We start from the raw sequence: 27825 nt of genomic DNA on the forward strand, positions 1-27825 counted from the left end.
ACACTGACTTGGCCGGTCTGTCGGTCGGAGCGTCGGTTTTCTCCAACGAAACTTTTTCGGGATCGGCTGTGGCGACGCAGGCGTGTGTGTGTGGCCGCGGGTGTGTGCGACGCTGTCCGCGCTGCGCACACACAGAGTGTGGCCGTGGCTCGCGCGCGCCGCTTGGCCGCCTGCGCCGCCCGGAAGCGATCCCGGCGCTGCTGATTGGGCGGCGGCCGCTCTCCGATCGAGCGAGACGCGGCGAGACGCGGGCGAGAGCCCTCCCCCACACACAGCCGCCACTGTCGCTGCTGCTGCTGCTGGCGCGCCTCGCTCCTCGCCCGGCGGGTCGTTCACGTGCCAATTCCGCTCGCGTGTCAAATTTGTCCTTGTTGCGCGTCAAGTCAACACACGTGACCGTCGCCGTCGCGATTCTCCGCTCGTCCTCCGCCCGCCCACCCGCCGTTGCCTCACATGAAGTCGGCAGCCGAGGGCCGGTTCACCCGCGCATACTTTGGCGTCGGGGCCGCTTCGGATTGCGGTCGGTCCGCCTCGCGCTCCCGCTTGCTGCTCTGCGAGCTCTCTGGGGCGACTGTGCGTCCCAGCGACTCGGCAAACCGGCGATAATCTTCCTCCTCGCTCTCGTCGTTGCTGTCGGCGTGTCGGCCATATCGCTGCGATCGGTGCTTGCTTTTCTTTGAGCTGCTGTCGCGCTCCCGGTCGCGGTCACGGTGTCGGCTTTTACTGGGTGACCTCTTCTCGTCCTTCTTCTTATCCTTCTTATCCTTCTTCTTCTTGCTCTTCTCTTTCTTGGACGATGATCGCTTCCGTTTCTTTGCATCGCCGTCATTCCGGCCACCGCTCTCGGATTCGCTCGACCCCGAGTCGTCGCTTGCGCCATCAGACGCGACCTTGCCGTGTCGAGCTCTGCTGCCAGCGGAGGCTTCGTCGGGCTGTGTCTGAGTCGCGGCCTGTTCTCCGGACAGACTATGTGGCTTGTCGGGCACATCGCCGGGCGCCCGTCGGGAGGCAGCGTGGGGTACAACCTGGGGCTTTCCGGACGTTTCCTGGATCGTCTCGACTGCCTGGTGGGCTGCTGCAGTGGTTTGTGGCATGGTTGGGATCGACTGAACCGTCGGTGGCTCTGGGGTGGTATCGGGTGCGGGGGCACTTGCCGACGATCCTGAGGCGTGCCCAGAGCCGGAGAAATGGAGCTTGAGCTTCTTCTTGTCGACAACGGGCTCCTCATCCCACTCGGCAATCGAGGCGATCCTGAGCGATCCCTTGGCCGTGCTCGACAGCCTCTTCTTGGCATCGGCGGATTTGCCCAGGGCAGGCTCGCCTCCACTATCCGTTTTTTTCTTTGTAAACAGAGGGCGGAATGTCGGAGGGGGGAGAGGCACGGTCTCCTCCTCTCTTGCTTTGTCGGCCGTGGTGGATTGTACAGACGGTCGAGGAGCAGGCAATTGCAGTTCTGCTGAACGGGTAGTCTGGAGATGTTGGTTGAGTTTGGATAGGGAGTCGCAGGTGTTGTGCGGAGTTGTGGTGCCAATGCAAATGGATAAAAAAGCAACTGCATTAGCGAGATGTGAATGCAGCGCCTCGGCATGCTCATCTGTCTTCCAGGTGCAAACATGGCCGTCGAGTAAGCAGTGCTCTGCATCCAAGCAGACGAGCGCTTGTACGGTGCTCATCGGTCGGTGCGGAGTCGACGCAGAATATCCACACTCACCGGTCCTGTTTCGTCGTCCGAGTTATCGCTGTCGCTATCGTCAAATATGGCCTTGAAAATGTCCATCGGCGGCCGCTCCACATTCAGGTCGTTCATGACACCCTGTTCCGGAGTGACAGCCTCTGCTGGCGGACTCGAGAGCGATGGACGGGCGGTGTCTGTGTGCGACTCGAGCTTGCTGATGCGGGCTTCGGATCGGCTCTTGTCCGCGGCCTGGAGCAGCTTCTCCATTGTCTTTTTGTTGAGGATGCTCTTGTCCTCGTCGGGTCTGCCCGATTCGTCCTGATCAGCCCGATCCGGGTGGGGCGCTGCAACATTGAACCGTTTGCACAGCAGCCGCTTTGGATACCAGGTGGCTTTGCTGCGGGTTTCGGCACCGTAGTTGCGAGTTTTCGTTGGCTGCATAGATCCAGTGTCGCCCAAACGAGTAGCCATGGTGTTCGCACAGAGGTTTGGCTCAGTGGCTGATGATGCAGAGTCATGATGCTTGTGCTCATGTGCCAACCCTCCGACGCAAGCAACGACATACCTTCGAGTCGCTTGCACCAGAACCCAGTCCTCCGTCGCTGCTCGAGACAAACCTCGAGGACATCATTGACGACATGGGCTTGTAAATCAACGCCGCCTTGCTGAACTCTCGAATCTCGTGCTCAGCTTCGTTTCGGGTAAAGCTCTGTGGAACCAACAGCCATCGCACGAGTTAGGTGCTGGGTCAAGAGTGCTGGGTCAAGAGTGCTGGGTCAAGAGTGCTGGGTCAAGAGTGCTGGGTCAAGAGTGCTGGGTCAAGAGTGCTGGGTCAAGAGTGCTGGGTCAAGAGTGCTGGGTCAAGAGTGCTGGGTCAAGAGTGTTGGAGGATCCGAGGGCTCTCTCCTCTGTGCTCGATATGACTATCTCGGCATTCGCCACGAGCTTCACGGCCGACGTTTGGATACCGCCGACTCGGGAGCAGCCCAAGATGGGCTCATCCAGATACCCACCGCGGGACAGGGTATGATCTCTGTCTGCAGTCCAGCCTTGAATTCCAGGAAGCGCTTGTACCGTGCCTGCTTTTCCGGCTCGTTTGCAAAGGGAATGAACCCCTTCAGCGCCATCAGCGCCACATCCTTTTCGACCTTGGGGGCTCCAGAAACCTCCTCGACCGACCCATCCTTTGTCCGGGAGACTTGGCTGAGGAAGTCTGTCAGCTTGTCCTGCTGCTGGATGGACATGTACGAGAATACGGACCGCGATGGACCCTTGAGGGCTTCTTCACCGAGAATGTCCCGCCGATCATCGGCTGAGAGCTGCTTGGGCCTGCGATCGTCGTCAGGAACCCGCGGTCGGTCCGAGTCTTTGTCTGCAGCAAAGATATGCTGTTCGTTGAAGTCGTCTGGCACCGACGGCGGTGAGAACCTGAGAGTTTGATGGTCGAAGGGAACCATACCATACCGTCAGGGTGGATGTGAATACGACGTACGGTCCGTCCAGACAGTCTCGGAGGGACATGCTGCCAACAGAAACGACTGGCTATCGATCGTCGCTGTGCACTCACCACTCCTCGTCCAGGTCACCATCGGCTCCAAGGACGAAGCCGTCGGGTGGAACGCGGCCGTCTCGGCAATGCGTGCGTCCAAACGCACCTCCAATCTTGGCAGATACATGCTGCGTTATCCTGGTCCGTGGCTGAGGCACCTCAGTCGTCTCTTGGTCGTGAAACCTTGCCACAAGGTCATGGTCCCCCAAGTCGGCATGGTATTCGCTTTTGGATCGCACTCCATAGACGTCTTCATCATCGCCATCGTCGTCAAGGACACCGACTCCCATACTTCCTGTGTCCGGCGGAGCGGTGCCGATAGATAGGGCCGATACCCATGGTCAATCGGGCATCAAGCAAGTGTTGATATTCGTGCATCGTGTCCCCTCCTCCATTCCACCCGATTCCGCCCCCTGTGGTAAGGACAGCGCCTACCTTTGATTCCCATGAATCGCTTCCCGTCGTCTTGAGGCCCTGATGCGCCTGGGCGTCCTGAGCCATGTGAACGACTGAACTCGGGAGCATTTTTGAGAGGATCAAACCCGATTCCAAACACATCCGTTTTCTGCTTCACGACAAGCAATGCTGTGTCGGTTGGCGCGAACGAATGCCCCGTCGCATGGATGTCGTCCTCATATGTGTCTGTGAAAGTGGCAGCGCCGGCGGATCAGCAATCCCAGATACCATCGGCAACCTCAGACACCATCGGCAACCTCAGACACCATCGGCAACCTCAGACATCACCACAACCTCAGACACAGCTGGGCTTCCAATGTCTCTGCCATCCATTGGGTCGGCCGGGCCTACAGAGCAGACGAGCACTCACCTCGGCTTCCATGGGCCTTGCGCTTGAACGAAACCCGTGCTCCGATACCCTGGCCTTCGCGCCAGCCCATTTGTCGCAGTAACTTGATGCCGATCGGGTCTGCCGTTGGCCCGATGAGATCCTCGACCACGCTCGACGACAGAGCTAGAGTGCCGCCCTCGCTCTCGGACACAATCCCGGCTGTTATGGCCTTTCGTTTGAGGGCCTCGCGTTCTGCTGATCCGTACTGTTCTGACAGGGCCAGGTTGCCTCTGCCGCCAGTGAACTCCTATTGTTCCAAGGGCAAAGAGACATGGAGTGGGGGTGAGGGGGAGGGATTCTCCCGGCGATTGCCCAGCGGCATTCAAAAACCAACCTCCAGATCTTCCTCGTCCATAAAGTCCTCCTTCGACTGACGGCCGACATTCGTGCGGCTGCTTCGCGAGGTCACGAACTGTTTGGGCTGCCATCCTTCCTTGGATCCAACGGTATTGAAGTGGCCGGCAGAGAATCCGCCAGTGAAGGCTCCATGAAATCTCTTGCGGCCCTGTTCGTCTCGTACCTGGATATGGTAGGTTGCGAGAGCGATTGCGGGTCAGATCCGGTGTCGCCGCTCGACGGATCCTTGAGCGGCCGCAGTGCCATCCAAGTCAACGTGAACTCGGTTTCATTATCCTGCACCCATGGCAACGCTCGCCCGAGCCCAATATGGAACCAGTGTCGCTGGGTACCTCCTGCTTCCACAGAGGCTGGTATGAATTGCGATCTTTTGCGCGGACTTGCGAGAGATCCTGAGGCTGTGGCGTGCCGATGGAGACATATGAGGGCTGCTCCAGGACGGAGGACGGCGCTGGAGTGCGTTCTGAGCGGCGGGACATGCTGGACAGCGACGCTTCTTGCGGTGTGCGGGTTGTGATGGTGTCTGAGCAGACAGGCGGCGGTCGAGAGGGAAAGGGACGCATGGATGATCCCACACGCGACTCTCGCCGAGAACGCTCTCGCTCCGATGACCAACTCGATGCTGGTGGTATATCTGGGGAGCCAGTCGATCGATGACAACGGATGTCGACGGGGCGTGCTCGAGAATGCATTCCCGAGACGGGAAACGATCGCATGGCCGGTGCTGCCGATTATCGGGGCATCAGGGCTGGTTTGCTTTCCGCTGTGGCTGTATTCATGGCGATTTCCCAAAGAGCACCAAGCACCGTCGCCAAGAATGGCCTCGAATGCACATCGCCGATTCAAACGAAGCGCACCGCACGATCATCTGTCTCTGCTTCAGATGCGCTTGCGCACCCAGGCCTCCAGACCGCCCTCGACGACGAGCTCCTGGGCAGCCTTGCCCACGGCAGGAGCTTGGTACACTCGTTTGCTGTCGGCAACCTTGACCTCGCCGCCGACAAGATCCCAGTCGACCTTCCAACCGGTTCGGCGAGTCAGCACGGCTGACTGCCCGCTGAAGGTCTTTCGCAAGTCCCCGACCAACACGGGGTGCTCCAGCACTGCCAGGCCGTTGTTGATGGCGTTGCGCTTGAAGGTCTCGCTGAAGGATCCAGCAACAACCAACTTGATGCCCGCAGCGAGGAGCGCCGTGGCGGCCTGCTCACGAGAGGAGCCCGTGCCAAAGTTGAATCCGGCAACGAGGATATCGTTCTATCGAGCAGATCAGATGCCCGGGTATGAGCCTCCGCGGCAACGACGACCGCAGCCAAGAGAGGGCGAGCAGCGCATCCGACAGGGCAACACTCACCTGCTTCACCAGCCCAGAGAAGGCGGGATCGTAGTTCTCCATCACCACCTTCTTCATCGTGTCGAGCGTAATGTCGTCCTGGTAAGTGTACTTGCCAGGGTAGATTCCGTCGGTGTTGAGGTTGTCGGCATCGACAAAGATCAACTCGCCCTTGAGATGGCGCTCGAATCCGGCCACAGTCTCGGGCTCAGCAGCGCTGGCACCGCTGGCGGCAGCCTGGGTCGGGGGCTTGTTGACTGTGATGGTTGACACAGGCTTGCTCCAGTACTTGATCGGGATATCCGTAATGGTCGAGACAGGGTTCAGAGGCGGCAGAGATTGCGGCGATGCGATTCTGCCGAGGACAGCCGAGGCGGCCACAACGGCTGTGGGAAAGGCAAGGCGAAATGAACGATTAGCCCCACCATCTTGGCCGTGCGACTGCGTGGTCCTCTCTGGATCCTGGCGGTTGCCATCCCGATTCGTGGCTTACCTGGCGACGAGAGGTAGGCTTGTGCCAGCGGTGATCCCATGCGGCCCTTGAAATTGCGGTTGGTGGCCGAGATGCCAACTTCGTTGTCCTTCAGCAAACCCGTACCAAGACCTGTATGGCAAAGTCATTAGCACAGCGCATTGCCGCCGCATGCGTCCTCGCTTCCCCGTCCAACAAGCCCCAGGAGAATCGAACATACCGATGCAGGGACCACAGCCCGCCGGCAGAGGCCGTGCCCCGGCCTCCAGCAGAATGTGCCAGTCGCCAGATGCCTCGACTTCAGCCTGCACCTCCGTGCTCGCCGCCGCGATATAGAACTCGACGCCTTCGGCAATCTTTCTGCCCTTGAGGATCTTGGCGGCCGCGCGCAAGTCGCTGGCGCGCGAGTTGGTGCACGAGACGAGATAGGCTTTGTGGATGCGAATGCTTTGCTTCTCGAGGTCGGCCAGGGACTGGGAGGCCTTGACCGAGTTGGGCCCCGAGATCCAAGGCGAGACGGTCGAAAGATCGAGCGAAAGCTCCTTTGCGTAGTAGGCATCGCGGTGGGCCTCGACGGGGTTCTGCTCGAGATGCTGGATGCGCTCGGGGTTGATGCGAGGGTGGGGCTTGCCGCCGAGGCGCTGCGAGAGCTGGGTGGCTCGGAACTTGTACCAGTCGAGCAGGCGCTTGTCGATCGGGAAGACACCGGCAAGGGCACCCCACTCGGTTGTCATGTTCGCGATGGTGAGGCGCTCGTCGACCGAGATGTTGGCGACACCAGGCCCGGTGAACTCGATGGCCGAGTTCAGGACCTCATCCTTGTTGAAGGTGCCGCAGAGGGTGGTGATGACGTCCTTGCCGGTGACGCCTTCGGGCAGCGAGTTGAGCAGATTGACTTTGACGACAGGCGGGATCTGCCACCAAGTGCGTCCCGTCGCCCAAATGGCGGCAGCATCCGTCCGGACGATGGGCGTGCCGAGGGCGCCGATACCGCCGTACATGTTGGAGTGTGAGTCCGAGGCAACGACCATGGTGCTTGGGAAAGCATAGCCCTCCTCGATCATGATTTGGTGGCCGATGCCACGGCCTGCGGGATAAAAGTCGACGCCGTGCTGAGCGGCAAATGCTTCAATCGAGGCATACTTGGCCAGGTTCTGTTTGGAGAAACAAAGTCCAGGCATTAGAATGAGCAGCACAGTTGCGATTTTGTCCTCTGCCCCGGCCGATACAGCACCTTTTCGGTTTTGTTCTGGACATCGTGGTCCAGTGTGAACACGGGCTGTCGCGGGTTGTTGAACTTGCCCGCACCGATACTCTTGAACCTAGACAGACAGTCAGGGCAGGTCAGGTTAGGGCAGGGCAGGGCAGGGAAGAAAAGCCTGAAAGGAACCAGCGGACGTGCAGTTCGATTTCAAAAGCACCATTGGATTGAAGCCGCTGACCATCCGGGGCATGATTTCTGTGCGAGACAACCGTGGTGCGGATGCGACCCGAAGGTACTCAGGGTACTTGCTTCGAGACGGTGACTGGGAACTCACTTGCTCATCACGGCACCGGTATTATCGTGGGTCATGACGTGCTCGGGCTGGATCGAAACAAAATCGCCCTGCTTGACAGATCCCTGAGCATCGACCGTGTAGGTCTGGACGATCTTCTCGACGAGGGTCTGAGGATGGGCGGCGCCATATCGCTGGGAGGTCGAGAAGCGTGCGAGACGCAGGCTGCGGGGATGCGGCTGGCGACGGGCGAGCACTGTTTGGATCTGGACAGAGACGAGCGACATTGTTCTTGCGGCGGGGACGGGAATGCTGGACCAGCAGGCAAAGAGCAGGACGGGCGGAGGAAGAGGGATCGCGGCAGACGATCTGGCGGAGACAAACGAGATGAGATAGCGATACGATGCGCAGCACCAGCCAAATCGGAAACATCAGCCGACCGGCCTTGGCCGGGTCTGCATGTCGTGGTTGTGCGGTCGGCAGGGGCAGCAGCCAAGTGGAACTCTGCAGATCAGCTGGACGACGGCAAAGGACCTGTGTGCTGATCTGGAACAGATGGTGCGGGACTCGATGTGGATTCTCGCTGGATGGAGACCAGACCTGGCGACTCGAGTACGATGTATGAGGCACTCGAGTATCTCGACAGAGAGAGCGAGGTGCCAGGGTCCCTGGGGTTTTGATGGCCAGTGTCTGGCCGTGAAGACGAACGCACAATTGAACAGGAGCCGGGCATCGGAAGCAGCAATCAGGCCACTGGTTCGGGAGCGCCGAGGCACTCAGCATCCGCATCAACAATTGTCAACAGCGGAGCCAGATGGACTGGCAAGGCTGGAGACCGATCAGGGCTTGACCAGCAGAACGAGGCCAGAGCACGAGGAGGCGGTCGACTTGTGGGATGGCGTGCATATCTGCAGCCAGACACAAACAAAGATATAAGAGTGTCGAACTTGCACATGTGTTCCCACTGAGTGAGCTGATCGCTGAACGAACAGTGGATTTGCAAGCAGCTTGCTGGGCGAGGCAACAGCACAGCATCGAGGGCAGCCGAGAGGAAGCAAGAGCACTCATTCAATGCAATTTGGCAAGCAGCCAGGCCAAAGGCGCTTTCCCTGGCTGCCCAGACGACAAAAGGCACTCCCTCACCCTTTCCCCTCGTCGTCGTTGTCTCGTTTTGCCCTTTCGGCTCCCTCCTCGCTCTCCTGCCCTCATCTGGCTTTGGCATCAACACCTTCGTCGCCCTCACCCCGCCTCTCCGCCATGCTCAGGGCCATCTCCTGTTGTTTTGGAGGGTTCACAGACCCGGTCGACGACCGAGATGTCTCCCAGCAGACCCCTATCTCCCTCTACCAGCAGACCCACCCACCAGCAGCCCAACAGAGCCAGCCTCCTGTCTCCGAGCAGACCCAGGATGTCGTCGCCCAATCTGCTGACACTCAAACCCAGACCCAGACCCCTGTTTCCCAGCAGCCAAAGTTCCCTCCTCCGCCCGATCCGTTTGGCCCTTGGCTCCATCCCGTCGAGTGTCTCATCAACACTGCTCGCGACGAGCCCGATGCCCTCTTGATCAACACTTACGAGAACGGTACCTCGGAGCGACTCAGCTATCTCCAGGTGTGGAAGCAAGCCTATTCCATCGCCCAGGCCCTCAAGGCTCTCCCTGGCTGGAACGATGACGGCCACGAGGCCATCGGCACCTTCTGTGAGGCCGAATCCAGCTGGGCGATTGGCTCGCTCGCTGTGTGGATGCTTGGCAAGTGAGTATCTCTGGTCTGTTGCAGCGATGTGATGTTGGGATGTGGAGCTATGAACATCGATTCAAGCAAGGGACATGTTCAACCCTTGTTCCGCGCCATGTCAAGGGTCGAGTCTCACCTGTCCTTTGAACTCCATCCAGGAAAACACTCAACCTTGCCCTCAACCTGCCACCTGCAGCCCGCGGGGCCCTGTGCGAGAGGTTTGTGCTGGTTGCTATCGTTAGGATGAGCAGGCTGGTCCGGGGGGTTGAATCGAGCCAGCTATGTCCGATCCCGATCTGGCACTCACATCACCAACCGACAGACATGCAATCAAGTACATCCTCCACCACTACACCAAGCCCGGCCGCACCGAAGGCGTGACTCTGATCGATGCTGCCACCTTCCCGGTGTTGGACAGCATTCCATCCCCGTCTCTCGATGTCTGTGAGCCGCTTGATGAGTTTGTTGCCTATTTGGGAACATCTGGAACAACTGGTATGTGAGTGGAGTATGAGAGTGCCTGGGATTGCTGACAAAGTAAGCCCCAGCCACAAAGGTCGAGCATGGGCAGTCGAGCGCGGGATGGTGGCTGCGATAGTTACGGTAGATAGCGAATTACCTGTTAGAAATGTGTTTGACCTGTGCCTCAATCCTCGATGCTGCTCCCTGATCAACCAAAACAGGCATTCCGAAGACGTAGGTGGCCTCGCCTTGATATCATTTCACTATGCACAGTATCAGCCCAATACTAACCCTGATGGCATGTCCATGATGAACATAGGTATGCCTATTCTCATAAGAGCACGAGAATGGCACGAACACTCATCGGAATACCGTGCTGTAGTAGTGCAATCTGTCAGGTATGGTTGATATATGACGTCGATCGGGATGAACGAAGGATGGCCGATCGCTTAACAGTATATTTTGCCAGTCGCCATCGTTTTCAGCCACTCTTGGAAGTCTGCTGTGCAATTTAAATCTCAAAGGATCCGTTTGGTTTCCCGAGCCCATACCCAACACTGTCGACAAAGTCAAGAGTATTATCAAAATGTTCGATGATGGTGTATGGAACGTATATATGGTAGGTTATAAACACTATCGTATAGATTCCTTTATTCCCGGGCTGACAGATTGTACTTTGATACACTCTTCATAGACGCCATCGTTCATGAAGATGGTCATCAGTGTCGCTCAGACTCAGAACCCGAAAGTCAAGTGGAATGAGATGAGAAAAATAGGTTTGGGGTCAGAGCTCGTTCCGCCGAGTATCGTCCAAAACGTGAGGCGAGTGTTTCCAAAGGCCGATATCCAGATCTTCTACGCATCCAGTGAGGTAAGAAGCCACAAATGGAGAATGCAGTCGACAATAGTAGGATGCACCTGTGTCACATTCTCACACTTCTCCTTCCAATGCCAGTCCGTTCTCCTTGGAGCAGCTTCTTTTCTCAACTATCCGGCCAGCGTCACCATGATTCCAGACAAGCTGGTTTACAGACTCGCGAAACCCGGTGTGCGCTGTATTCTCTTTGACGAGGAAGGTAACATTGTCGACCAGAAGGTCTCCAAGAGCGGTGTGCTTGGCTTTGCCGTCGACAAGGACCATCCCATCAAGGATCACCCGAGCTTTGTCAGTGCAAATCCGAATGACAAGCTCGCCTCGTTCGGCTTCCTCGAGGATGGCTCGCCCCGTGTCTGCACCATGGACTGGGTCGAGATGGTTGGCGAGAAAGAGTTTACCGTCGTTGGAAGGTGAGGTCAATGGCTGGGTGTTGCATCTCTTATCGATGGCGAGTGTATATCTGGTATGCTGAGGACCTCACGCCATCCTGTATCTGGGTATCTGGAGTACTCATGTCGTCCCGTATATGGGTATCTGGAGTACTCATGCCATCCATTCCCTCACTCCCTCGCTCTACACCATCACTCCAGATTCGACCAGAAGATCAAGGTCAACGGCGTCTATGTCGACCTCAACGCCCTCGAGGAGCTGGTTTACAAGCACATGCCTGATACCATCAAAGACTGCACCTTTGTCCAAACCTCCGAGAAGGAGATCGTGATGCTCTACGTCGTTCGAAAGGGATCGGGCTTCAAAGTAACCCCCAGCGAGATGATCCGCCGCACCGAGGAGCTATTTACCCTCGAGAACGTCGCCAAGTTCCCGATCCACAACGTCTTCGAACTTTACCAGTTCCCCTTCAATGACTCGGGCAAGCGCGACCTCAAGAAGCTCAGGCGTTTCGCCGAGCATGCCAAGTACTTTGGCGAGTCGGTTATCTATCCAACCCTTGACATCGTCAACACTCCCCTGTCCCGCACTGCCGCCAAGATCTCCACACTTGGCAGCCAGATCATCGACAATCCCGCCCTCGACGGCCGCAACTACTACATCGGCGGTGTCGGCTTTGACTCGCTGAGTGTCGGCCGTCTGGCTCTCGCCATCAAGGACGAGCTGGATGTTGAGATCTCACCGATGATCTTGCTGTCGAACGGAATGACGCCGCTCGATGTCGCCCAGTTGGTCGTCGACATCCTCGACGACAAACCGATGATTCCCCCGACCGTCCATCTGGCTGCCGAGGCCGCCAAGCTCGACGATGCGAGTGTGACGACCGAGGGTCTTCCTCCGTTTGTCTATCCCAAGGACCCTCGCGGCATCGTCCTGACCGGTGCCACTGGCTTCCTCGGTGCCTTCCTGGTCTTTGAGCTGGCCCACAAGTTCCCTCGGGCCAAGATCTACTGCCTGGTCCGAGCCAAGGACGAGCAGGAGGCTGTCGAGCGCATCATCAGCACGGCTCAGAAGCTGGTCCTCGATCCGAGCCAGAGAGCCTTCCTTGACCACAACCTCAAGTCTCGACTCGTTGGACTGTGCGGCAACCTGTCGAAGAACAAGTGGGGACTCTCGGACGAGCGATGGAAGGAGATCAGCGAGGAGACCGACATGATTGTCCACAACGGCGCCGAGGTCCACTGGCTGTTTGACTATGACAGACTCAAGGGACCCAATGTCCTCGGCACTGCGACGGCCCTGAGACTGGCCACAACCCACCACCTGAAGCCGCTGCACTACATCTCGACCATCGGCACGATCCCGATGGCCAAGAAGGCAGACAAGCCGCTCGAGGAGAAGATCTACTCGGCCTGGAACATCTCTGGCGGGTATGGCCAGACCAAGTGGGTCTCTGAGCAGCTGGTCAACAAGGCACGATCCAGGGGAGTGCCGGTGACGATCATCCGCCCGGCCGTCATTGCCGGCGACAGCCAGTACGGAGGTGAGTCGAATGTGGTGTGGTGTGGTGGAGATGTGATGTGGTGGAGATGTCTCATTCATTCCCACGGACTGGCCATGAATCGATGGTCTCGATTGTCAAGTGGCACTCATCCACCAACTGACACCAACTGACACCTTCACACCTCCATTGCTCCAGTGTCCAACTCTGATGACTACATCTGGCGATATGTCAAGGGATGCATCCAGCTTGGTGTTGCTCCGTCGTATGCCACTCTCGTCACGATGACCATGGATCCCGTCGACCATGTTGCCAAGGTGGTTGCCGAGATTGCCGGCTCGGAGGAGTCCTTGTCCAAGTTTGTGTTCCACATCAGCGACTCGGAGCACAGGTGAGGAGTGTGTGATGTGGTGTGCGATGTGGTGTGATATGGTGTGGATGGTGTATTCTGACTCTGACGACTGACTCACTCACTCACTCACTCACTCACTCACCCAACCACTCAACCACCCAACCACAAAGTGTCCTCTCCGAGACCAAGCTGTTTGAGATTGTCAATGCCTTTGGCTGGCCCGTCCTCTTTGAAACTCGTGAAAAGTTCAAGTATATTCTTTCCACCAACCCCTTGTTTGACCAAAATGCCCTGTCCCCGCTCATGCACATGATGATGGACATGTCCTTCAAGCTCGACAACGCCAACACCCGCTCGATCTACCCGACTCCCTGTCCCTCGACTGTGCTGATCGCCAAGAAGTGTCTCAGCTACTTGAACCACGCCCACTTCCTTCCCAACCCCATCCAGCCGTCGAGCGAGCTGAAGGACGACGAGTATCCCGAAGTCAGCATCTTCACCCGCACCGGCCGCAACTGATCAGCGGAGGTGATTCAGCAATAGATTGATCAGGTTGTTTCGTTCCTCTTGTGCTCCGTACGAGTCTCTTCTTTCATTTCCTTTCTTTTCATCTATAAACGGCGGATCACTCGATTGATCCGCTCCCTTCGCTTCCATGATGTTGGTCTTTGGTCAAGTCCTGTCTAAGTCTTGTGATGTGAACACGATTGATATGGTGAGACTGACCGTGACAGGACAGCGAACTTCCCGGACCGCACTGGTATTGCCTTCTGCAGCCCATTGTGGTCATATCGACGATGGGACTCGATCCTCGGATGATGGTTGTCGCATCTGTGGTTCGGGCACACCTATCCATTCCAGTGACTGTCATCTTCCCAGACGATTTGGAAAGTGATCGCCACAGGTCGTCACGGACGGCGCACAGACACGAGTGAGTGAACGATCAGGAGAGAAGCAAGGACACAATGCAGGCCGAGAGGGAGAGCGACAGAGATGAGTGGGAGTGCCCGTTCTCATGTCTCTCCTGTTGCTTGATCAAGGATTGATTCCTTTGTCGTCCATTGGCAGCCAGGGTATCCATCATCTGGCGACAGGATCCCAATCCACGGGTGCTGTTCGGTGAACATCATCTCGCACTTCGGGGGCGAGAACTGGTATCGGTTCTCGATGCTGCGGGCCTCGCAGATGTCGAGGAGGCGCTGGGTCTGGTTGGGGCGGCAGATGAGCACCCCATCGTCGGCAAACCACAGCGAGTTGACCTGGACGGGTCGTCCTCGGGTGGTGGTTAGGGTCGTTCCACCGTCTGCCCGGAGTTTCCCAGGGAGGTCGTCGATGAACACGCTGAACATCAGCGGGCTCAGGACCGATCCTTGGATCAGTCCCTTCTGCAGCCAGACCGGATTGGACCGACGACTCTTGCTAACGACTTGAATCTTCACATCGTCGAACATGGCCTTCAAGAGCCTGAGGGTGATCGTACACGGGGTGCGCTCTTCAATCTTGTCCCAGAACTTCTCCCTCCAGACAGTGTCGTAGGCGCCTTGATGTCGAGGGGATGAGTGTAACCGAGGGGTCAAGAATGGACAAAGATTGGATCGCCTATAGTGAGGTGCGTCTGGCCTTGGACGACGAGAATGGAGAATCTGATTCCATGTTCAATATCTGTGGCAGTGCGTGTGGCAGTGCAGGAGCAACAACGAGTCCAGCCATCAAACCATCGGATCGAGCCAGGCTTGTGTGTGTGTGTTCGATGGCCAGTGTTTGGTTTGCTTCGACACAAATTCCCTCACTGTCTCCTGTCCAGCTCCGTCACCACTTGTCTCCATCCAGTCTCCGTCAACATGGCCAGCATGAACGAGCCTGCTTCAACTACAGCATCTACCACCCACCAAAGCCAAACTGAAGCCAGAACAACCTCGTCGATGCCCAATATCACCCAGCACTCGCTCGACCACAACCCAGACATCTTCACCATCATATGCTGCAACGACAGCTTCCAGATCGCCCTCGATCACAGCACCATCGCAACCCTCCTTCGAGTGTGCAAACGAGTCCGCCCTCTCCTGAGCTCCAAGGTGCCTCGCTTCCACAGCTGGTGGCGGAATGTGGGGCTGTGGCGTCCAAATGGATCGCTGCGGTTCGCACTCACACCGAGCGAGCAGATTGCCCTCTCGCTGCATTGCGAATATGAAGGCATAGCCGACCGATCCTGGCTTGATAATCAAGCCGATCAGGGAAATGCAACTGCATTGTTCTTCTTGGCATGGATCCACCAAATCGATCTCGACAGCCAGCAGTCTGTGAACAAGCCCAAGCGGGAGGCCATCTGCCAGCAAATCATCTTCTATCTGGAGAAGGCAGCCCAAGCTGATCATCCAATGGCCCAGTACGACCTAGCTGGGTGTTATCGCAACGGACTCGGTGTCGATCAAGATCCCACCAAGGCTGTCGATATGTTTCGCAGTCTTGCAGAATGTGGAATCCCACAAGCTCAAGTCGCCCTCGGCGGTTGCTATGAGAATGGTGAAGGTGTCGATCAAGACTACGACACAGCCATCGAGTGGTATTCCAAGGCTGCCGACCAGGGAAGCGAAGACGGCCGTCTACATATTGTGTTTCTCCGTGGCTGGTTCTCGTTCATCGGCCACGGTGTCGAACAGAGCGATGCTGATGCCTTCAACCGCTGGCATGAAGTCAGCACCAACTCCACCAACCCAGTTCTCAAGCCCATCGCCACTCACATGGTTGGATGGATGCACTATCTTGGCCGGGGCACCGTCCAGGACAAGCCGAAGGGTGTCAATATCATCCGAGAGAATCGATCGGATGAGTTCCCACTCGGGGAGTCCGAAAGTCTGGCAGCGAATTGGGCCGATATCAACTCTGACTCGCCCGCACTACGCAAGTTCCTCGGCATGTGTCAGTTTGGATCGGATCATGAATGGTTGTGCAAGCACCTGGTCGCTGTGTGTCTCATCCATGGATTTGGAACCAGACAGGACCAGGAGAAGGCCGCAGGTATCTTTGAACAGCTCGCCAACGAAGGCCATAGCGTTAGCCAGCTTTGGATCGGAAGGTGTTACAGCTTTGGTAAAGGAGTCTCGAAGAACGACGAGAAGGCATTCGAGTGGTGGAGCAAGTCGGCCAACCAAGGCAATTCGTATGGACAGTGGATGGTTGGCTGTTGCTACTACAGTGAATACGGAGTTACCCGGGACCACACAGAAGCAACCGAGTGGTTCCGCAAGTCGGCCGAGCTGGGAAATCGGTACGGGCAGAATATGCTCGGCGACTGCTACAAAAATGGCTGTGGTGTGACCAAGGACATCGACACTGCCGTTTTCTGGCTTCGCAAGGCCGCCGAACAAGGTTTCGAAAATGCCATCTACAAACTCAGGCAACTCGACCAGTGGCTCTGATTCTCGAGTTCCTTTGGGCTCCCCCTCCAGTCATCCTTGTCGCGACACTGAACATCCAACCAGAGCAACCAAGAAACCTGTCCTGGCGCGATGATGCCAAACAGGGGTCTTGCGATGTAGCACGGATGAAGCGCCAGTGGCATGGTTGCGTTGTATTTGACATTCTACGAGTTCAATACATCCAATTTTCATAGCAGCGCTGCCTCAAAACAGTCGCTGGTGTCGATCGACCGAGTTAATCATCGCATGACTTGTCAATGACAGCAACCTAGATACTCTCCAACACAGGGCCCAAAGGGTCGGGCAAAGCCAAAAACAGGGGTGGGCACCCATTGCAGAGAACTTGGTGGAGTTGATATCTGCTTGTCTTGAATTCGTTAAAGTTGGCCGAGTACCACTTGACGGAGTCGCCGATACGTCGGCGGGAATTTGTACTGGATCCAGTGTCTTCTCCTTCAGCGATTTCTCAATAAAGCCAGTTGTTTTATTGAGTTTGGATCCCCTTGAGCAGCTGCTTGTTCATGCCAGTAGATTGCTGTATTGATATTTTTGGCCACCCCATAGCCATACTCGTAGCACCAGCCGAGGTAACACTGAGAATATATGTGACCTTGATTCGCGGCCTTCGTGTACAACTCTACCGCCTTGGAGTAATCTTGGGGAACACCTCGTCCACCGTAATACATGTTTCCTAGGCAACATAGGGCATCAATATCCCCGAGATCAATCGATTTGGTAAACCACTCGACAGCTTTCTCATAGCTCCGGGGGACTCCTTCAGCATTGTGGTATCGTTGACCGAGTTGATTCTGAGCATAGGCATTTCCCTGAGTCGCGGCCTTGGAGTACCACTGGGCAGCCTGAGTGTAGTCTTTCGCTATACCGTTGCCGTCACGAAAACAGTCTCCGAGAATATACTGAGCTTCCGCCATTCCCCTCTCGGCAGCCCGGCGATACCACTCGACAGCCTGGGTCATGTCCTTCGGAACGCCTTGACTGTTCGCATAGCGGAGCCCGACATTCAGAATCGACCACAAGTGGCCTTGAGCTGCACCTCGGCGGTATAGCTGGAGGCATTTCCCATAATCCAGGGGAACGCCAAGACCCCCCAGGTAGCAATCAGCAAGTGCATACTGGCTGATGGCATGACCTTGGTCCGCGAGCTCTTGCAGCAACCGCACGGCGAGTTGCGGGTCTTTGTCGGCTCCAAAGCCGCCGATCAAGCAACGTGCAACCAGATGCTTGCAGAACCAGTCGTGCTCCGTTCCGAGTTGGCACAAGCCGAAGAATCGAGCGGCAGTCGAGGAGGAACATTGCGTTTCCAGTCCATGGATTGAGCTCTCGCCATATGGAAACTCGGCAGTCTTGCTCTCGCGCAGGAGTTGGTTGGCCCTGGGTTCGTCTTGGCGAGTTCCACGGCCCAGGTAGCAGCACCAGCCCATCATGAACGAGGAGATGGGTTTCATGGTGGCGTCCTTCGTCTTGTCATGAACAACTTGCCAGTAGGCGAAGGCCTCAGTGTCGCTCTTGGTGATGCCGATGCCCGTGAAATGCAGCCATGCAAGCTTGGAGGCGGCCTCGACACTCCCCTTGTCGGCGGCTGCCTGATACAGCTCGGCGGCAGTTGTCCAGGCAGGGTCATTGGCCGGCTTGCCGTCCGACATCGTGTGGGCGGCAGTGATATGGGCGTCGGCGTCACCACGCTGGATACCCATGATCACTGCCCGGGGGAGGCCATAGCCGGTGGTGAGTCTCTGGGCCAGAGTCGGGAACTCGAGTCGACGTGGCGACGAAGAACCGGAGGAGGGAAAACCTGGGCGGTCCATATTTAAACCCCGCATCTGTTGGGAGAGGTCAGATACAGCGCGGGGGCTGTCGATTGAATCTTGTGGATGATTTATACCCCTGAGAGCAGCGAGAAACAAAACTATGTCCTCGAAGGCGGGACGTATGGCGGGGTCTTGGTGCCAGCACTGCTCAATGAGTGACCAGATCTGGTCGGGGATGCCATCGAATCGGGCAGGTCGACGGCCATTGCAGACTATTCGTTCGATTGTTCGGCTCCTCAGCGCTTGACCATCGGCAGAAACCCAGACAGGATCGGCGTTATTCAGGACCTCGTACATGGTGATGGCGAAGGCATAGACATCCGTCTTGATCGTGGTGCCAGTCGGATTCTCATCGTCGAGCATCTCGGGAGCCATATATCCCTCGGTTCCTCCGGTGGGGCCGTTGCTTCGATTGGGGTTCATCGAGGCCGAGGTGTGCTTGGTTCTGGACAAGCCAAAGTCAGTGACGATGGCCTGGAAGGATCTGTCCAAGAGGACGTTCGCTGCCTTGAGGTCGCCGTGGATGATTCTTCTGGCGTGCAGATAGGCCAGGGCCGACGCAACCTGGTACAGAAGACTGAGTTTCTCCTCGAGGGTGACGTTGTTGTTGGCCACATAGTCACGAAGCGTGCCGTTTGGCATGAACGGAGAGACCATGAAAGGAACGATCTTTTCGCCGGCATCGCCCTTGTTGCAGGCTCCGAGGAGGGGGAGGACGTGTGGGTGGCTGAGATTCTGCCAAACCCCAATCTCATGGTGGTAGCTGGCCAGTTCGCGGTCGTTTGGAGCGCCGAGGAGTTGCTTGATGGCGACTTGGGTGCCAAAGTAGCTGCCAGTGAATACCTCACCAAACCCGCCACGGCCGATGGGGCTGGCTGAGCGGTCGGTGATGTCGCTGGGCGAGATGTACCAGGACGGTCTGTCCTGGGGCTGGTGGACAAAGGGTTTGCTGGTCATCTGGAAGGAGATGGGTGGATGTGGAGTGCAGGGAGGAGCGGTAGAAGGCGGGCATTTTCGGCTTCTTGGTCAGGAAACCCTTGTCAGAGTGACTCCTGCGGCACAGGCAGCACGGCCAGGACACAAGCGCGCACAAGAGCGTGTGGTTTGTGCTGCGCAATTAACACGTGAACATTGCGCAGCAGCTCGATCGGGACAGCACTTGAACCATCCCGAATGACAGGCGGGGGGAAACAGTGCTTGATAGACACTCGGGGATATCATATCTCCCGGACATAGTCCATGATGCCAGTTCATATCAAACACTCGGCTAACAACGGCTGAGTGGATCAGATCATCCCCTTGGGTATCCGCCCTCTGAAGTCAGTCGAAGATTCCATTACCTTTGCGGCTGGGTCCAACGCTGGATCCAGCCAAGTTCCTGGTTTGGTGACTGTGCCACTCCCATTCCATTCCACCCATCCCGCCTCCTGGACATCATCACTGCACTCTCCTCACATCCTAGTCTGTTGCATCATTCAGCCAACATGGCTCGATTGGCCATAGACGACTACAATCCTGACATCGTCACCATCATATGTTGCAACGACAGCTTCCAGCGTGCCCTCGACCACAACACCATCAAGATCCTGCTCAGAGTATGCAAACGAGCCCGACCCCTCCTGAGCTCCAAGGTGCCTCGCTTCCACCGTTGGTATCAGAGCATGGAGCTACTCAATCCAGATGGACAGATGCGGGTCGGACTCACACCAAGCGACGAGATTGCCATTTCACTTCACTGCGACGATCCAGTCACCGCCGACCGATCCTGGCTTGAAGATAATGCCACAGACGACCGATCCTGGCTCGTTGCCCAAGCAGACCATGGCAATACTGCCGCGTCGTATTTCCTGGCTCGGGTGTTGCAATCTGAGATCGGTGTACAGCGATATCTGACTTGGTTTGAGCTGAATCCCACCCCGCCGCGAATCTTTTACCATCTGAAGAATGCAGCTGAGGGCCAACATTCAATGGCGCAGTTCCACCTCGCCCAGTGTTATCGCAACGGAATTGGAGTCGAACAATCCCCGGCCAAGGCTGTCGAGCTGTATCGCAGTCTTGCAGATCGCGGAATGGCCCAGGCCCAAGTTGCCCTCGGCGGTTGCTTTGAGGGCGGCGAAGGTGTCGAACAAGATTACACTACGGCCATCGGGTGGTATTCCAAGGCTGCCGACCAGGGCAACGAAGACGGCCGTCTCCACATCATGTTTCTCCGTGGATGGCTCTCGTTCATCGGCCACGGTGTCGAACAGAGCGACAAAGATGCTTTCCAAAGCTGGCAGGAAACTAGCACCCAATCCACCAACCCAGTTGTCAAGCCCATCGCCACTCACATGGTCGGATGGATGCACTACCTTGGCCGGGGCACCATGCGAGACGAAAAGAAGGGAATCAAGATGATCCGAGAGAACAGGTCGAATGAATTCCCGCTAGGGGAGGGCGAGTGCCTTACACCCTCTTACTGGGGTGCTATGTCTAACTCACCCGCACCCCGCAAGTTCTTCAATCTCTGCCAGCTGGGATCGGACCGTGACTGGCTGTGCAGGCATCTCATGGCTTTGTGTATGTTATTTGGATTTGGAACCACCCCGGAAGTGGAGAAAGCCGCTGGCATCTTTGAGCACCTTGCCAACCAAGGTCACAGCGACAGCCAGTTGTGGATTGGAGATTGCTACTATCATGGTCTGGGAGTAACGCATGACAAAGAGAGGGGCTTCCAGTGGTACAGCAACTCTGCCAACCAAGGAAACTCGTATGGACAGTGGATGGTCGGTCATTGTTACTATCACGGATCCGGAGTTCCTAAAGACTACGCCAAGGCAGTCGAGTGGTTTCGCAAGTCGGCCGAACAGGATAATCGATACGCACAAGGTGATCTGGGCGAATGCTACAAACATGGCCGTGGTGTCCCACAGAACATCGACAGTGCCGTCTTCTGGTATCGCAAGTCCGCCGACCAGGGTTTCGATTTTGCCATCGCCAAACTCAATGAACTCGGACTGTGACCCTGATCCCCGAGTCCCACTCCCAAACAACCAAGTCGCGACACTAAACATGCAAGCAACCAAGCAACCCACCAACAACCATCCCGGACACCGTGATACCGAAGAGTGGATTATCAAGGTGTACTTGATGAAGCGGCAATGGCCGAGTGATGTTGTATTTGACATTCAATACATTCAATACATCCAATAAATCCAATATACAAGAGTGCTGTCCCATGACAATCGCTGATGTTGATCGACCGAGAGAACCATCTGATGACTCGATAATTACAATTCGACATTCGAAATCGATACCCGTTCTGCAACCATAGATGGCGAGCACGATCCAGACCATCCCTCGCCACAGGATACCGAAGAAAGAGGCAGCAAGCCTCCAGCCTTCCCCGGCACCAAGACCATCCTCCCTCGATCCGACACCAGGCAGCGTGCCCTGATCAGCATCGATGAACCGACAAAAGAGTGGCAAAGGCGACTAATGGCCTGTATCCAAACGGGCAGAGGCTCGCCTCTCCAGCCGCCAAAAGAAAGAAAATGGCTACACTGCAGCTTTCTGGTCACCCTCGATCCGACCCAGGGACGCCAGGGCACGCCGGCGTATGTGGTAGGACCATGCGAGGATGAAACCAGTCCACTGCAGTAAAGCCTGGACTCATGGGGGCAATATCCGTTGACACGAGCGGCCTCTTCCGACGCAGCTCTGGGTGTGGGTCCGGCACATCGCGACGAACTCTCCTCGGCTCTTCGTGCAGGAGACACACAGCCGATAGTGGCCATACGGGTGTCCGGGGAAGGCACCGAGGGTCCATCTTACCATCATGTTGTGATAGTATCGATCTCTCTTGGGCCCTCGCTCGGCCCACAGTCCCGACATGGTCGTCATCATGGTGCGGGCCGAAGTCAGTTCCTTTGACCTGTCGAAGCCTTGCGCGTCATCGATGTGAATCTGCAGCTTGACTGGTGGCCCTGGGAGCTGGTAGTAGCCGTTCCTGAACAGCTCCTTCATCGGGTAGTCCGGCTGGCACTGCTCTTTCAGCACGATCAGCTGCCGCCAGTACTCGTCGAGGTAGAACTGGGAGCCGAGGGATGCATCCATCAGGCTGGGCTGGATGCGGGAATATCTCAACACCATCGAGACCATCTTGTCGTTGTGGTCCAGACGGTCTTCCCAGACGGCTCGGTTCTGGAGGGCCAGCTGCTTGAGGCGGTTGGGCAGGGTGATGAGTCCGCATCCGAGGTGCATCGCTCCGTAGGATGTGTTCCGCACCACTCTGAAGAGTCGGGTCGGACAGTGCATCTGTGCTCGTCTGAGTATCACGGCTTGCTGCTTCGTGAGCACTTCGAGGGTCAGTCCATACTCGAGCATGGGCCGAACGAAGGTCTTGAACACCCTCGTCACTGTCTTGGCCGAGTATCGACCCAGACTCATTCCGTGCTTCACCAGCTTGTCGGCGGCGCCTTGGGCCTTGTGGGTGAGGTTCTGGATCTGGCGATCCATCCTGAAGCCGTTGGTGTCGACGATGGCTCCGAGGTACCGGAACTCCTTGGCGACTGGCAGCTCCTTGCCGTACAGGTACACCTTGGCATCCTTCTCTGGGTGCTGTTCGGTGAACATCACCTCGCACTTTGGGGGCGAGAACTGGTATCGATTCTCGATGCTGTGGGCCTCGCAGATGTCGAGGAGGCGCTGGGTCTGGTTGGGGCGGCAGATGAGCACCCCATCGTCGGCAAACCACAGTGAGTTGACCTGGACGGCTCGTCCTCGGGTGGTGGTTAGGGTCGTTCCACCGTCTGCCCGGAGTTTCCCAGGGAGGTCGTCGATGAACACGCTGAACATCAGCGGGCTCAGCACCGATCCTTGGATCAGTCCCTTCTGCAGCCAGACCGGATTGGACCGACGGCTCTTGCTAACGACTTGAATCTTCACATCGTCGAACATGGCCTTCAAGAGCCTGAGGGTGATCGTACATGGGGTGCGCTCTTCAATCTTGTCCCAGAGCTTCTCCCTCCAGACAGTGTCGTAGGCCGCCTTGATGTCGAGGAACACCAGGGAGTACTCCTCGCCCGCCAGCTGGCGGTCCTTGATGAGCGTGTCCAGGCCAAAGATCTGGTCGAGGGTGCCTCGCTCGGCCCGGAATCCACCTTGGGCAATGTCCATCAGTCCGAGCTTTCGGTTGAGCAACGGCAGCAGTGCTCGCTCGACAACCTTTCGGCAGACCTGGGTCAGTCCAATCGGCCTGTACATTGCGGGGTCGAGGGGCGATCCCTTGTTCTTGTAGACGGGATGGATTAGCACTGTACTCCACTCAGTTGGGACCACGGACGCCTTGATGGCTGCTCCCATGAGGAAGTAGAGCCATATCGAGACTCTATATGCGTTGGGCTGGAGCAGTTCGATCTTGATCCTGTCCGACCCTGGGGCCTTCCTTCGTGGTGTTGTAATGATCGCCTCCTTGATTGCCCGTGGGCTGATTATGGGGAGCTCGTAGCTGGGGGGGAGTCGTCTACGCTCTTGGCTCGGTGTAGGGGGCTCGAGTGTTCGATCGAACCCGTTCGCCGTGGCCGTTGAGTCCGCCGAGACTCTGCCGAAGTGGCAGACGAGTCTCTCCAGCGCTTCGTCAGAGTTGTCGAATCGGTGGGCACCTTCCCGGGCCTTTCGCTTCTGCATGGCCCCGAGCGTCTTGGAGAGCTCAGTGCTGTTCATGCGGTTGATTTTCTCGGCCAGTTTCTCGTTGCTCGCTTTTCGGCACTTTCGGATGGCCCGGTTGAGGTTTCGTCTGACCACCCTGATTTTGTCTCGAAGGTTCTCCTTCATGACAGGGTCCGTGTGGTGCCTCTTGAGCTGCTTCTGGAGCTTCTTCCTCTCCTTGGTCAGATGACGGATCTCGACGGTGAGCTCCGGGGTCTTCCAGATCAATTTGACCTGTGTTTTGCCCAGGACGCTATCTGCCACCGTGTTGATTGCATTCTTGATGACTTCCCATGCTTGGTCCATGGTCAGCTGTGCGTCTGCCTGGCTGATGGGTATCTCGGTGCCGTCGTGGATGGGCTGGAGGAGCCTCTCTATCTCGTTTAAGACTAGGCCGCTGACTCGCTCAATGGCGCACTTGTACGTTTCCCAGACCTCCGGGTTCTCGAGGAGTCTGAGGTTCCACTGCCAGTTGTCGGCTTTTGGGTACACACTCCTCGTGAGTTTCACAGTGGTCCAGATCAGGCGGTGGTCGGATATGAGGTATTGTCCCTCCATGTCCACCTTGAGGAGCGGGTCGTTGTTGGCTTCCGCTTCCGACACAAAGATATAGTCGATGGTCGATCTTCGGTTACCCCGGATCCGAGTTGGGGTCGGGATCGCTGCCGGTGGGATGATTTTCATCCTGGCTCTCCGCAGGGTGGTCGTGAGGGCGGTCTCCTTGGCTCTGTTTATCACCCTTCCGCCGTTGAGGTCGCTCAGCGACAGGTTGAAGTCTCCCATCACGATGACTTGGGCATTGGGCATCCGCGCATACTTTTCAATCGACTGTACCGCTTGCGCAAACTCTTCGGTCTTCACCGGGTGGGGGATATAAAAGTTTCCGATGTATGTTCTGGTGCCGTACCTGGTCCACGTGTACAGCTTTCCCTCGTCGGTCTCTTCGATGTTCAGGTCGTCGGGATCGATTGTCTCGGGGTTGAACACCAGCGCCAGTCCACCGCCCAGGCTGTCTGTTCGACGGGCCTCATGGGCTGTGACTCCAGACAGTGGATTTGTTGCCTCTGGTTTCAGTATAGTTTCCTGGAGGACGATTATATCGATGCTTTCCTTCGCCAATACCTTTAGGATATTACGATAAGCTGGGTCAGCCTTATCGCCTCTCGCTGACGATATTTCATCGCCCAACCACATGTCTGCTTCAATATTCAGCCTTATCTCGACCATTCGCTTCATCTCTTAGGTTGCTCAATAAATTATTCCATTTCGCTATGGATCAACCCCAAATATTGATGGGAATTTGGCTGGGGTAATACGACCGATTTATTCTCCTCAAGCGAGCCAAGTAAAACAGCAGAAGGTAGTTTGCATTCTGGGACACTGCGTTGGGAGAATGTGATTTGGAGGTAAAAGTAAGGGAAGTTCAAACAGATAATATAAGAGACAAATCTGACTTCAGCGCATCGTGGAGAAGGCTGCTCTGCTTCCATTGATGACGCTTCGTTGAATCGGGCTTTCGTTTGTGAATTCAGAATCCATGTCACGACTATTATCCCAGGAAGAGCCAAAGTTGTGGGCTTGACGCTTTGACTCAAACTCAGAGATGAGTGAGACAGCTTCATTGAGTGTCAAATGGCTGTATGCCCTGCCTTGGACCTTCATCAGATTCTTCTCGTATTCATACGAGCGCTTCAAGGCCTCGAGTTTTCTGAGTTTGGCTTCGTTCGGAATGCCGTCCGTGAATGCCTGTTGCTGAATGACCTGAAAATCGTTTTCGTCGAGGAATGTCTCGTTGCGATGAACGACGCTGTGCTTGCGAATTTGCTGGTTGCAAATGGCGACAAGGCGAAGGAGTTCCCTCTGTTGTATTTTGAGATTGCGTTCCTGCATCTCAAGTTCTGCAAGCCTATCTTGAGATAAGTCCAAGCTTCTTTTGTTATCATGGATTTGGGAAAGTATTTCAGGAGGCAACCTTTGTTCAAACTTGGGAATACATTGAAAAATTGTTCTCTGGTGATACTTAGACTCATGATTATATCCAGACTTGCAGGGAGAATTCTTGTTGGATTGGAATGGAATATATGCACTACGGGCAGGTTTTGGTGGAAATTTATGATATCCGGTCCTGTTTAGGAAGTAATCGGCACATTCAGGATGTTGACAGACCTCGACTGGGCTTGATAAAATTTCGGGTGAAAGGGTGATGACTTCTTCTTTCATTTCTTCCAAATGATTAATCTGGGCAGTAAGGGTCGAAAGAACAGATCGAATCTTGTCCATTTTGACGCTTGTTTGCTCAAGCTCTGATTCCATATTCATCAATTCTTCCGAATGATTATCGAGGAAAGATCGCAGGACCTCGAGCTGTCCAGTTTTCTCGAAGCTTTTTGGACTCCCTCGACTTGCTAATTCGACAAGCTTTTGACAGGCCTGAGCTGACTTATTCCACGAGTCTTTGAACTGCTTGACTTCGCTTTCATCGAAATGGAACATCTCTTTTGGAGTCATCAAGTATCGGTACGCTTCATTGTCGATCAGGAAGGTGTTGCTTTCACTGAGAGGAATCTCAATTCCTGACTGATCTTTGATCTCACCAAAGAGTCTCTTGAGCACATGAATCGTATCGCCCATACGGAAAGAGGTAGCTTGGGCTTTGGTGAACAAGAATATGATGTTTTGAATGACTTCGCGATCAAGGTACTTGAACAACTCCATGATGCAGAAGCGGAACCAAACCGTCAACTTGCTCTGGTTGGTGGGAAGGGCGATTACGACGGCGTTGAGCGAGCCCATTTCGGTCACATATTTAATAATGTTGGACATGTTCTGTTTGTCTTGTTCAATGCCTCGGGAGTCACCCATTCCAGGGGTGTCGATTACGTTAACCATGATCGGGGTGTCTTCTCCTCGAGCAAACTCGAATGGATAGGACTGGGGGCGCTGTGTAGTCGATTGACCTGTGACGTACTTCTCGTTGTCATTGATTTGTTCCATTTTTCGAGCTGTGTTCACAATAGGAGAGATGAATTATTTAGTGTTGGTGTAGTAGACCCTGGATCGATTAGTCAACTCTGTATTCGACCTAAATACAAACTCACCATTGGTAGGGTTAACGTTCCAAATTTCTTTAGTCTTGATCAATACTTCCTCGTACGTGTCGGGATCACAGAGAATGAACTGAGAAGGGATCAAAGTCTTGGGGTTGTTTGTCTGTGCGTCGTCAAGGCTCGAATAACTCAAGTAGTTGGCAAGAGCATTAATTAGCGTTGACTTGCCGACACCAGTCTCGCCCAGAATGAGCAAGTTCACAGCGCCGCTCCTGGGCTCTGTTGCGTCTGCTGATGCGGAGGGAGGGATTCCGTTATGTTGGAGCGATTTTGCACTGTCGAGGTCCTCGAACATGGCATCGCGATTATTAACATCGACGTTCATCGTGATGTCGCCGTTCGGCTTGCGTCCAGTTCGGGGTGACTGGCCATTTGCAACAGGTAGTTTCGATGAATCTTTGGTCTTCGTTGCAATTTTTGTGACTCCATCGTCCATTCTGGTAATTGGAATAGTAACTGCTTCAGTGGCGGTTGTTCCCGAAATTGATGCTTTGGACGACTTCCTTTGATTGAACTGTGGTCTAGTTGGTGAATGCGGGACCATAGTAGAATCCGGCATTTCAAATTCACTGTGACCAAGTATATGACTTGGGATCGAGATGACTTTGATTTCAGACGTGTCCAAGGCAAGGGTATCAATACTTTGCCCTTCAACCGCATAATGGAAAAGTAGCTGACCGATCTCAGTGCTTTGGCCTGACTACGAATACGAGGTCAGAAACCCACCAGTATCAATGC

General features: G+C 55.8%; 6 protein-coding genes across 6 annotated transcripts; 3 read left to right on the forward strand and 3 right to left on the reverse strand.

Moving 5' to 3' along the window:
- Nucleotides 1-349: 349 nt before the first annotated feature.
- Nucleotides 350-4956, reverse strand: BJ171DRAFT_100033 (uncharacterized protein). Its single transcript, XM_053105377.1, has 9 exons — nt 4761-4956; nt 4406-4591; nt 4051-4318; nt 3660-3866; nt 3243-3519; nt 2689-3103; nt 2241-2384; nt 1712-2110; nt 350-1469 (listed from the first exon to the last, which is right to left on the reverse strand). Exons 1-9 carry the CDS (start codon nt 4905-4907, stop codon nt 450-452), a joined length of 3063 nt encoding a protein of 1020 aa, XP_052966782.1. The 5' UTR covers nt 4908-4956; the 3' UTR covers nt 350-449.
- A 221-nt stretch (nt 4957-5177) lies between these two features.
- Nucleotides 5178-8251, reverse strand: BJ171DRAFT_505126 (mitochondrial Homoaconitase). Its single transcript, XM_053111010.1, has 6 exons — nt 7769-8251; nt 7465-7552; nt 6451-7384; nt 6252-6362; nt 5780-6144; nt 5178-5682 (listed from the first exon to the last, which is right to left on the reverse strand). The coding sequence occupies exons 1-6, from the start codon at nt 8011-8013 to the stop codon at nt 5308-5310; spliced, it is 2118 nt and encodes a 705-aa protein (XP_052966783.1). The 5' UTR covers nt 8014-8251; the 3' UTR covers nt 5178-5307.
- A 405-nt stretch (nt 8252-8656) lies between these two features.
- On the forward strand, nt 8657-13616 carry BJ171DRAFT_100047 (male sterility protein-domain-containing protein). Its single transcript, XM_053105378.1, has 11 exons — nt 8657-9480; nt 9621-9680; nt 9785-9957; nt 10146-10158; nt 10244-10322; nt 10394-10543; nt 10619-10795; nt 10880-11211; nt 11392-12734; nt 12891-13083; nt 13215-13616. The coding sequence occupies exons 1-11, from the start codon at nt 8798-8800 to the stop codon at nt 13561-13563; spliced, it is 3552 nt and encodes a 1183-aa protein (XP_052966784.1). The 5' UTR covers nt 8657-8797; the 3' UTR covers nt 13564-13616.
- A 1007-nt stretch (nt 13617-14623) lies between these two features.
- On the forward strand, nt 14624-16463 carry BJ171DRAFT_474920 (uncharacterized protein; the record flags this gene model as incomplete). Its single annotated transcript, XM_053108765.1, has 3 exons — nt 14624-14653; nt 14716-14779; nt 14875-16463. The coding sequence occupies 3 exons, from the start codon at nt 14624-14626 to the stop codon at nt 16461-16463; spliced, it is 1683 nt and encodes a 560-aa protein (XP_052966785.1).
- Nucleotides 16464-19725: 3262 nt separating this feature from the next.
- BJ171DRAFT_599109 (uncharacterized protein) lies at nt 19726-21315 on the forward strand. The gene has a single exon (XM_053114895.1). The coding sequence runs from the start codon at nt 19777-19779 to the stop codon at nt 21292-21294; it is 1518 nt and encodes a 505-aa protein (XP_052966786.1). The 5' UTR covers nt 19726-19776; the 3' UTR covers nt 21295-21315.
- Nucleotides 21316-25286: 3971 nt separating this feature from the next.
- Nucleotides 25287-26801, reverse strand: BJ171DRAFT_505169 (uncharacterized protein). The gene has a single exon (XM_053111011.1). It carries the CDS (start codon nt 26771-26773, stop codon nt 25436-25438), a length of 1338 nt encoding a protein of 445 aa, XP_052966787.1. The 5' UTR covers nt 26774-26801; the 3' UTR covers nt 25287-25435.
- Nucleotides 26802-27825: the final 1024 nt, after the last annotated feature.

The sequence above is a fragment of the Polychytrium aggregatum genome (assembly GCF_025602895.1).
Source record: "Polychytrium aggregatum strain JEL109 chromosome Unknown BJ171scaffold_18, whole genome shotgun sequence".
Lineage (NCBI taxonomy): Eukaryota > Fungi > Chytridiomycota > Chytridiomycetes > Polychytriales > Polychytrium > Polychytrium aggregatum.